At 36.2% G+C, this 10,753-nt stretch overlaps 2 protein-coding genes across 2 annotated transcripts; both read right to left on the reverse strand.

Annotated features, from left to right (window-relative positions):
• Positions 1–4,345: 4,345 nt before the first annotated feature.
• On the reverse strand, positions 4,346–5,888 carry LOC141835682 (protein trichome birefringence-like 31). The gene is made up of 5 exons (XM_074723050.1): positions 5,506–5,888; positions 5,267–5,438; positions 4,989–5,188; positions 4,761–4,907; positions 4,346–4,685 (listed from the first exon to the last, which is right to left on the reverse strand). The coding sequence occupies exons 1-5, from the start codon at positions 5,886–5,888 to the stop codon at positions 4,346–4,348; spliced, it is 1,242 nt and encodes a 413-aa protein (XP_074579151.1).
• Positions 5,889–6,650: 762 nt separating this feature from the next.
• LOC141836286 (ubiquitin-conjugating enzyme E2 36-like) lies at positions 6,651–10,494 on the reverse strand (the record flags this gene model as incomplete). The annotated part of the gene is given in 5 exon segments (XM_074723740.1): positions 6,651–6,848; positions 6,982–7,079; positions 8,733–8,806; positions 8,885–8,926; positions 10,436–10,494. Coding segments are annotated over 5 exon segments (311 nt in total), but the record flags the coding sequence as incomplete, so codon positions are not given.
• Between the last annotated feature and the right edge of the window lie 259 nt (positions 10,495–10,753).

Consider the following 10,753-nt stretch of genomic DNA (forward strand, 5'->3'; position numbering starts at 1 on the left):
TTCATCGAGTGAATTTTGTTGAACAATCTTCCTCTGGTTTAAGCTTAATTATTAACTACCTAAGTAAATATTAAATAATAAATAAAACGTTGAATTCAAAAGATTCAGACTTATTTAATCTGTTCAGATAGACTAATTAACCTACTAAATTCAAAGCTACTGAGTTGGAAAGTCTGAGCTGCTAAGAAGATTAAGATATTAAATCGACTAATCTGTTTAGTTGGATGAGTAACCGAGTGACTGAATAGGTCGAGTGGTTGAATTGTCGAGTGAGTCGAGTAGCTTGAGTAGCCGAGTAAGCTGAGTAGTTGAGTTGTTGAGTGGCAGAGTAGTAGAGTGACCGAGTAGCTTGTGGTTGAGTTACCGAGTTGGTTGAGTGCTCAAGTTGTCGAGTGTTGAGTGGGTGACGCCGAATAGAATAACGATTATTTTGTATACTAATTTCTAATAAAGAATTTTCAAGGAAAACACAAAAAATAGTCAAATATAGAGAATTTTTCTCTTGGTTTAATTGGATAACATTAACTCAAAACAAAGATAATGCTCTAACATCAACTAAATAAATATTTAAATAGTCTAAAAACTCTAACAATATAAAAGATGAAAATAACCTTAATAAAAAAATTAAAATTCTTTGAAACTTTCAAAAATACTTTAAAAATATTTTTAGGCCTAAAACTAAATTGTTACTGGTTACACCCAATAACAAATGTAGATTTCTAAACAAGCTTCGATTTGATATATTATAGACCTCGTGATTCAATCTGAGTTAAAAGTTATGATTTCTCAAAATTTACGATCAAAACAATTTCAAAAGATCTGTGTTCACGGATCCCCTGCATCAGTGGACTAAGTTGGCTAGGCAAGCCGAGGTCGGGCAAGGAGCTGCCAAGTAGGGAGGTTGGACCATGAGGTTGGGTTGTCGAGCAAGGAGGCCAGGTAGGGAGCTGTCGAACAAGAGGCAATGCTATCCAGTAGGTCAAGCTGTAGGCAGGAAACAAGGTTATTGGGCTAGGATGCAAGGTTGTCGAGTGGGGAGATGTGTTTAGCACCATCAAGGCATGTGCTTGACACAACTTCCTTAAAACAAATTCATCCCCTCTTCAACGATGCTTAGAGGTTTGCACGAATGTATACTTCCCACGATACAACAGTTCAACCACGTTAGCAACCAAGCACACTGATTGCTTATTGTGAATTGAACAATACCAAAACACTATCATTGAAGAGAACAAAAGAAGAGCAAGGAAGTGAAACCTTGGCAACCATTATTAATCCTACCCATTACTTAGCCATCTATGCCTCAATTTTTGTTCTGACCTATCCATCATTCAATACAATTAAATCGCGCTCGCACATGAGTTAATTGAGTTTAATACAATCCAAACTCTAGATTTACACTCCTTACGAGCTCACTTACCTTACAACCTCACTTAGAAAGAAAGTCTCTCAACCCTATAAAATCACAATATCTATAGTTGTGATTCAGTATAAATATGTTACCCTAAAACTCTTAATATGGACCAAACTTTTATTCATTGAAGCTACTTTTATCTATTTTTTATTCATTTTTCCAATAAAAGCTACTTTTATCTGTTTCCAATAAATTTTTTAGTTCCAACAATTTTTTACTCACTCCAAAAGCAGGTAGAGTCAAAAGCTAAAAGCAAAGCCTACTTCCAAGGTTTGTTGAGCTCTACAAGGAGCTGAACAGTTGCTCAACAACTCTGTCTCCGTGTCCTGGTCACAGGCTCACAGCTGCTGTGAAGGGTACTTATCTAAAATTGCCTGAAGGCTGAAGCCCCCTCTAATAATCGTAGGATTTGTTTTTTTTTTTTCTTCATGTTCTTCACTATTTTAAAGAGTCGCATGCCTTCATGGCCTTAGGTGGCTTGGTGCTGTCGTGCAGTATCTTTTCATCAAAGCCTGTCCAGTGAAGTGTATTTTGTTTCCATACTTCAACTTTAATCTTTATGAGACTTATCATACCAAGCAAAATGTAAGCCTCATTGGGATATTCAAGTAACGATTGTATAAAATCTAGAAACACTGATGATTCATTTAAGTACAACCACATTGGACATTCAGTTACTGAGAAGAGAAGCATTACAACAATTCCACCCATCCCATACTCTCACTAATATCTCTACACCCCTAGATTAGCTCAGGGATGCTAGCAAGCACCGGCCTCCACCGGCGGCAAGACGGGTGACGGCAAGTAGTCTGAAGTGTACCAAGCCGGTGCATGGTCTTGACGGCCATCATGTCTTTGCGGCGGGAGAACAGGGCTAACAGTTGAACTGCTTCCTCTTTGGAGAGAACCACCTTCACCCTGATAACCCCCTTCTTCTTCACCATCTCCTTGCGTTGTTTACCTGGAAGGGACATACTTCTTCTCCGAAACCATTTGTTTAAAGGTGCAATATTGAGGCACAGATGGTGCCTTTGCTTGGACTTCCTTGCAGGCTTTGGTGAGACCTCTAGTCCTTCATTCGATAAGCAACGCAACGAGTTCCCCATCGTGAGAGAGACAGGGAAAAAGGGATAGGTTGTGCTTTTGAGAGAGCGGGGAGCAAAGTTTATAATGGAGGAGGAAGGTGGAAGATTGAAGAGCAAAAGAAATGAAGATATATAGAATGTGGAGGAGTTGGTCCAAATAAAGATATATAATTATAAATGCTTAACACCCACCAAGAGATGTGATTTTTGAATTAGGAATTGGAAAGTTTGAGAAGAAATGGATTGGTTAAATTGTGGACTTGGTTTTGCTTGTAGGTGTGGAGCAAATAGAGAATTTTGCTGATTAATGAAGTCATCAACCATCTATAATATTTGGCCTAAATAGTAAAATATAATCATTGATGAATGCCACAACCACAAATTAAAAAAATGAAAAACTATTTATTTTGAATTAGAGTATTGTTGCAAAACATAAATAAAAAATAATTTCCACAATACTAAACTAGATGATGAGGAGGAATCTAAATTTACTGAGCCATATAAATTCAAAAGGTTAAAAGTATAGGGTTGTTAGTCAAACTTTAAAGGTGGCTCCTAATAGACACATCTACATGACAAGAAAATTATATAAAGATTTATATCTTGTAGAGATATGTGAAGAAGACACATGAGATAGTTACTATGTGTTAAGATCTCAGGTGACACATTGCATCTCAAAATGTTAGATGAGTAGAAGAGTAGATTTACTTGTTCCTTGCAAGTGAAGAAATCTAGAGGATCTCCCTTTGCGAACGAGTTTGGTCATCAATCAGATCAACTTCGCGTAGGCTCAATTAGATACAGTAAAGGTTGTGGATCATATGATTTAGCTTGTGAAGTAGATTACTATGGAATATCAAATGAGACAGTAAAGCATCATCTCATTAAGATGATTTATTAGTTCAGCAGACCATCACTACCCCTGACTAGGCCCAACTAGCAGAACACTGTCAAATAATCACTAATTCAGAATTTGATAGTTAGAATTTATTTATAGATTTGAATCCTTCATCATGGGAGTGCCCCAAGCTTAGAAACGTTGTAGGGTACTAGTGGAGATTGTGGAAGAGCAAATTACTTACAGAGAAAAGAGGTTTTTCTTGTGGATAACTTTTGGTGTTCTTAGTTTTCCAATGTTTCTTGATAGATACTGAGAGGTGAGTTTTCCAATGTTTCTTGATTGAAAATAGAGTGAAAGAATGGACGGTTGTATCAAAGTCAATTCCATAGTGTTTCAGAATGGAAACTTGTGAGAAGTTGACTGATATTCAATCAATTATGCCACTCTTACTTTTCGGTCATTATAGATTTGAGTTCTCTGAGTAATAAGCTTATGTCAAACTATATTAAATTACTCTTGCTATATCTATATATACATATATTTGTCATTCTACCAAAGAGAGATTCTACCAGATCACTTGCAAATTTGAATCTATAAATGTACAATCTGAGATGAGTGATTTAATAAAAAGTGCTAGAGTGGTTTTTAAGATACTTGGTATCTTAACATTTCATTCATAAAAAACTCATTCAAAGCATGCAACTATACTCTGATTGTCTCAAATTTCCATATAAACAAAATTTTAATTGCTCTTTCTTTTTCAAAACATACTCATTGACTCTCAGGCTTTGGGTCATTCATTGCCCAGGAGGAAGCAAAAAACAGCAATTCTTGTGCTATTTTTTGGTGTTAAATCAGTTGCAGCGGGGAAAGATAGATCTCAGTTCCTGTTCTTCTAACTGAAGCATGTCATCAAATAGATCTTCCTGGTAGATCTCTCAATATTTTGTAAAGACAATTTTCTACCATCCTATTCTAAACAGGTTTATCTTCTTTTCAAGCTCATCAGTTATCTATCAAGTATGCAAACAGGATCTCATTCCATGTATCAGGAACACCTGGCAGACACCAATGGATGCAGTCTGCAAAGCTCAATGGTTTCAATCTCTGCTCACTTGTTACTAACTTGCCCCTTCTCTCGGTGTACACTGAAGTATGGCCATCCTTTCGGAACTCCGATAACTGGGTGATGTTCAGAAAGGTGACATTCACCTTCATCTCTTGCAAAGTCTTCCCGACCGCCTTTATGATGCTCAAGTTGGATCCTGAACCCCAAAATGGTCTTTGAATTGGATATGTTTCATTGAAGCAGTTCCCATTGCTTCCATTTCTCCACTCGGAGCTCCTGCAATATAGTGCCAAAGTTGTGGGAGATATGAAATCAAGGCCAAATATTCATTTAGTTTGGACTTAAACTCACCAAAGATGCATGGGTGACAAGCTCATGAAGTAGGCCTTCTGTGTTTGAGGATTTATAGCAGATTCCATCCATTGTGACCATGTCCTTAACATCAATTGGTATGCAGTGAGAACATCATACTCGTTGATTTTCTCAGATCCAACTCTTCTGTGTGGCATAGATTCAAGATGTAAATTGCATTTAGCTTCTCGACAGAGGACGAATCGAGGGGGATGAAGAGCTACCTACGTTGCATTGATTTGATTTTGACTCATCCACCAAACATAGCTATCGAACACCAAGATGTCCACCTCTTTCCAGTTCTGGCTGTGCTTTGTGATCTCATCCAATTTCACCAGCCTTTTCTGAACCCGATGCTTTGTGGCATGGTCTGAATTTGACTCCACCAGGAAAGGAGCCCAGTAGAACTCGACTGACGCATTGAACTCCTAACCATGAACAAGCAGCAACAGAAGTCAAGCTATAAGATTTAGTCTCAACAGATGGAGCCACACAATTCTTATCACCTCTGCTACGAAAAGTTTTCTTGGAGGATCCTTGTGGATGAACTTTTTGCTGTCAGGAATTGCAGACTGAATCAGACAAACCATGGACTCCCATTGCGTTCTCTGGATCGAGTCGCCGACGAACATTAATCTTTTGTTCCTCAACCTCTCCAATAAAAGCACAGCATTGAACCTGAGCATGCCATTAATTCATTTGAGATCCGCAACATAAACAATAGTATGAGAGAATTGACTCAAACCTTGGCATCTCACAAGAATTTGGTTTCCACCTCCACTTCTGGTAGAGCGAATCTGGCCGGCCATTCCTCCGGCAAGTGACTTGCCGGGTCAAGTAAGGGCAGCTGTCTTCACTGTACAGAGGGCGAGAGTTTTGCCCATCCAACACCCATTTACCTTCAAAGAGGTTGCATCCATGTTCGAGTGCATTATCATGCTCTGCTCTAGCACTTTTTGCTGATTTGTTTTTCGCAGGGGATGGAGAAAAAAGACTGATGACATGATTCAGTCCTTGATTCAAGAAAGCATTCTCGGTGGTCAATCTCAGTGTGCTGAGAACCAGAATTGATGTGAAAAAAATGGGGATGAGAGCTGAGAGACAAGGGTTAGAAGGTGATGACCTCATTTAGGAGTGCAACGAGTATGAAGGAAAGGAAGGTATTATGAAACATGTTGGATGGCTTGCACTTTAAGAGTTCAACAAACAAAGTGTTCCTATCAGTAACCACCACGACTGAGTAAGCTGGAAGGAATGATTCTTTTGCTTCAAATACGAAGCCATTTTTCTTTTACAAGTACACATCACATATAAAAGGCTCAGCTCGACCTGGCCATAACTGAACCATGTCGTGCGTGACACAGAATCAGACTTTGGGCTGAGTTGGTCACAATCCTCTAGTCAAGTCAGGTTAAGTTAACCCACACATCCTAACTAATCAAACGAAATCAAAGTTGGTGTCGAAACTAGGACAGAAGAGGCGGGTAGAGTCAAAAAGAAGATATGAAGCATGTGAACCAGAAGAGAAACAAATTCCAGTTATCTAATGCTGAAGATGCAACTCATGAATGTGCAGTTCCATACTGTAAATATCACATTGGAGATCAACGCATCTCAGAGTAAAAAGACAGGATTTTTTATAAACAAAGCTTTAGTTTAGACAGGAAGATGTAAATTTCTTTATCGTTTATATTAACCCCTCTAAGCACACTCACTTGCATTGGTTGATCATCACACTTTTGAATGTTTTTACAACTCAACTGCTAACAATTGGCTCTTGGCTCCGTTGTACACCATGTGGGAATTAGTTTGCTGAACAAACTTTATTGGATGCAGATTATTGATTATGTAAAATTGAGACTATATTTGGCAAGCACGAGTGAACCATCATTATCATGGTCAACGATGTTCTAATTACTTCAGTACCTTAGTACGTAAGTCCATTATCTACTAACATGGGTGATCCAAGAAATTGTTCCATTACATCATAACATAATTTGGCCTCAATTAAATTCGGCCGTCAATCACGAGAAAATGAGGTCTTGGATAATTATGCTCCAGTAGCAAAGAGACGAGTCCATTCTCTTGCTGCAATGTCCAAGAGAATGCACAATATGTCAGAGCACAAAGATTTAGAATTGATCTATATAAATACTCCAATCCCAGTAGATTGTTGACATTCCTAGACAATGTTCGACTTAAAAAAGGATGATATGCAGACCTGTTTCTACAGCTTCAGCTTCATTTGTCTTCCAATGCTTAGCAATATTCTCAGATAGTGGATCATCTGGGTTGGGGGCACTTAATAGTGCTTGAATGCTGATCAAACACATCATGAGAAAGAAAAATAAACCTCCATAATTAGATTTGAGAGCTTTCTGAGACTGATTGATTCAGTAAAAATTTATAAACCAAACATTTACCCGTAAATGAGCATACTTGAATCAATAACATTTAAAAGCAAAAAAGGAGATGTAAAATAATTATTTAGCATTGATTTTATTTGATTCATTTAAATTTATAAGAGGTGAATAATATGATAAATATTTATTTTTTATTTCTAATTTTCAGTGGTTTGTTTTTTTTAAAAAAAATTACAAACTGAATAGAAAATTTTCACAAACCAAACAAGGTCTTAGTTTCTATATTAAAACTGCATACCCGCACATAAGTAAACTATGGTTTGCTTGTAAAGAATTTATCCTAACACAAACAGTTACATCCTTTATTCTCATTTTTAACATTCAGTCCGCATGATTTAATTTTTCTTTTTCTTTTGCAGCATATTATTTGAAGTCTTATGTTGCTGGTTTTAAGAAGTTGAATGAAATTTGTATTGTTTTTACACAGTTTAGTTAGAGATATATGCTGCTGACTATAATTGTAAATATATGGTTTTCATATCTATATTTGAACTGTACTTTTTGAAACTTTAAATACTGTAGATGGTCGAAATTGCAATGCAAGAGAAATAACACTCCGACTAATGGAAAACACCCAGATTAATGGATACCATCTTCTCAGACTGTAACTCATCTGTCAGGTTTGGCCAAAGCAACATACATATTTGAGTAAATTTGAAATTTGGTTTAGCAAAATTTTAAATTTTAAAATGGAATTATTCCCTCCTTTGTGACATATACAGACCAAGTAAAAAATGGTCTGTAAATTGTAAAAAGGAAAAAGGAAAGATGTCCAATTTATCATCCTCCATCTTCTTCTCTCAAAAGGTTAAACTAAACGGAAATTTTCCAAGTAAAAGGGGAACCATGAATTTGCTGTCAGTCCTTTATCCTATTTTAGTATGCTTTACCTGGAGATTAAACTAAAGATAAGTTTGCCTTATCAAGTTCACATAACCATTTTAACCTAGTTAAATATTCATCAAAACCCTTACTTGCACTGGAACCATATCTACCCCAAATGTAACATAGCTTAAAAAGAATACCAATAATTTTGATTTCATATACTTCAGTAGAATATACATGTCCAAATAAATTTAATACCTAAAATTGTGAAAATCACATATGGGAACTTAAGAGTAAACACTACAATGACTGTCAAGATCAGAAGAAAAAAATATGAGGGTTATGATTGATTGGACCCTAAGACAACCGGTGTAAAAATATTATAAAATAGATGGTGTAAACCTACCCTCCGACAGCTGGTGCAAAACTATGTGACAATCTCATAATGTATTTATTGTAAGTCCAGGTCATCAACCATGTCCTGATAATAGTGTTACAACTTTACATAGATAATTTCCAAATAGTTGAGACTCGCATATTGTCTTTGTTGTAGTTTAATTAAAGTGAGGTTGAAGTATGATTTTAACAGATTGAAAATGAGTCAGAACAATGTTTTAAATCTGAAACTAGATTGACTTGTCTGAAATGAAATCCCTAACCATGGACTATAAACAAACTAACACTGAATCACAGAATCCTATTTTCAGCAGATGCAATTAATTACCTCAGCAATACAGTTCGAATTTGTAGTGCTGGACTCCACTTGTCTTTGAGAATATCAAGGCATATACGTCCAAGCTGTATGAATTATTGACTTATTTGACAGAGATCCAAACGCCTCCAAACATGGAAAGAATATGAAGCATATTTACTTACCTTGTCAATGTTTGGATGGTAGATTTTTGTAAGAAAGCGAACCTACAAACATAAAATAACCAAAAAAAAAAAAAAAAAAAGACTGAGCTCCAACTTAAAGAATAAGCACTGAGAAAAGGTACAAAACATCTGTTTTTCTTATTACCAAAAATTTTGAAAACTAGTATAGAAAATATGTTAATCATAGTGATAAGATGTGCCACTTGTGTTAGACAAATGTATGAAAAAAAGAAATATATGTTTGCTGGAACATATGACACATAGGTGGTCATAACTCATGAAGTAAAAAAATTAGTCAGAGTATAATTAAATTAATTAAACTTAATTAAGCTAATTAATGTTTATATTTCTGATAATAATAACTAACAAGTGTTAACAATTAACTATTAACAATAATTATTATTTGCTATCCCTCTAGCTTCTCTACTCCGCTTTTCCTTGAAGTCACATCATGGTCTTCTCCTCCTCGATGGCTCCCTGATTACAAGAATTGCTCCAAAACAGCTCATTGCAAACACTTTGTGTTCTCTTCCTCACAACCCTGTCACATGCCTCTCCTCCTCAACATCCCTCTTCACTGCATGCCACTGATGTTTGCTATTTCCCAAACCATTTCAATCATTTACATCAGAATATTATCAAATTAATGATGACTTTCAAGATTTGAGGGATTCTCAAACATGTTCAAGAAACCAGTTGGAACTAGATCGGCCACAACGTTGATCCAACTCAGCCAATTTGTGTCAAGATTGACTGGGTTTGCCAACAATGATAATTGCATTTGTTCTTCCCCCTTCCACACTACAAAGCCTACTGGGAATTGTTCATTGTTTGAGTTATCAACCCTGCTAATCACTTAGATTCAAGGTTCTTACAAAGAATCAAGTCAACCCACCAAAAGGTGTGTGCTTTGTTATGTAGAGCACATCCTTAATTTACTCAAGGCTTGTCACACCCATAGCTTAGTCATCCTTTTCCCATGTCAGTGTATGATTTCATGTATTCCTACTTGTTGCACCCTAAATGCCTCGAAGTCACACTTTATCTTAGAACACAACCCCAGAGATCACTCTCCATCCTCATCATATCGAGTTGATACAAGCCCATCAACTTTTGTTGGTTCATCCCTAAAGCCCTCTCCTACTTCTATTGGTTGTGTCACAATAAATGATAGTTGTTTATATTTGTGAATTTGGTAAAATGCAATACTCCAACGAAGTAAATTCCACTAACAAATGAAATCATCTTAATATGCTTTTAAAATAATGAAAAGGGAGTTTTGGCACAATGATAAAATTGTTGTCGTGTGATCTAAAGGTCACGGATTCGAGTCATGGAAACAATCTCTTGCAATGTAGAGTAAAGGTACATACAATAGATCATTCTCCGAGACTCCGTATTGGCAAGAGCTTCATACACCGAGCTGTCCTTTATGCTTTTAAAATAATGAGTACTATAGAAGGTCATTACTATAGATTCCCGTGCAATAAGAAAACTAATTAACTAAGTGAAAACATTGACAGATTGCAATCTCATTTGCAGAATTCATACCTTTGGTGCAGCCATCGGGTACTCTTCAGGCAGGAACAACTCAAGCTTAAAAACACCTCCTAATGAAAAATGACAGGAAAAGGAAGTAAAGAATTAGTCTTGATAGAAAGAAAGATGCAACTTAGGTTTACATGTTTTAGAATATAGCACTTATTGTTGCTTGAAAAACTTTCAAAACTTGAAAACGTAATTAGATGTACTTTTTGCTTGTCAATAGGACGATGCAATAATCCATTAAAAAATTTCTAGTTAACATAATATGTTCAAATTTTAATTATATTAAACAATAAAATGTTAACTAACATACTGAATTGCAGT

This window comes from Curcuma longa, chromosome 10, assembly GCF_044706935.1.
Source record: "Curcuma longa cultivar G26 ecotype Majalengka, Jawa Barat chromosome 10, ITB_CL_G26_1.1, whole genome shotgun sequence".
Classification (NCBI taxonomy): Eukaryota; Viridiplantae; Streptophyta; class Magnoliopsida; order Zingiberales; family Zingiberaceae; genus Curcuma; species Curcuma longa.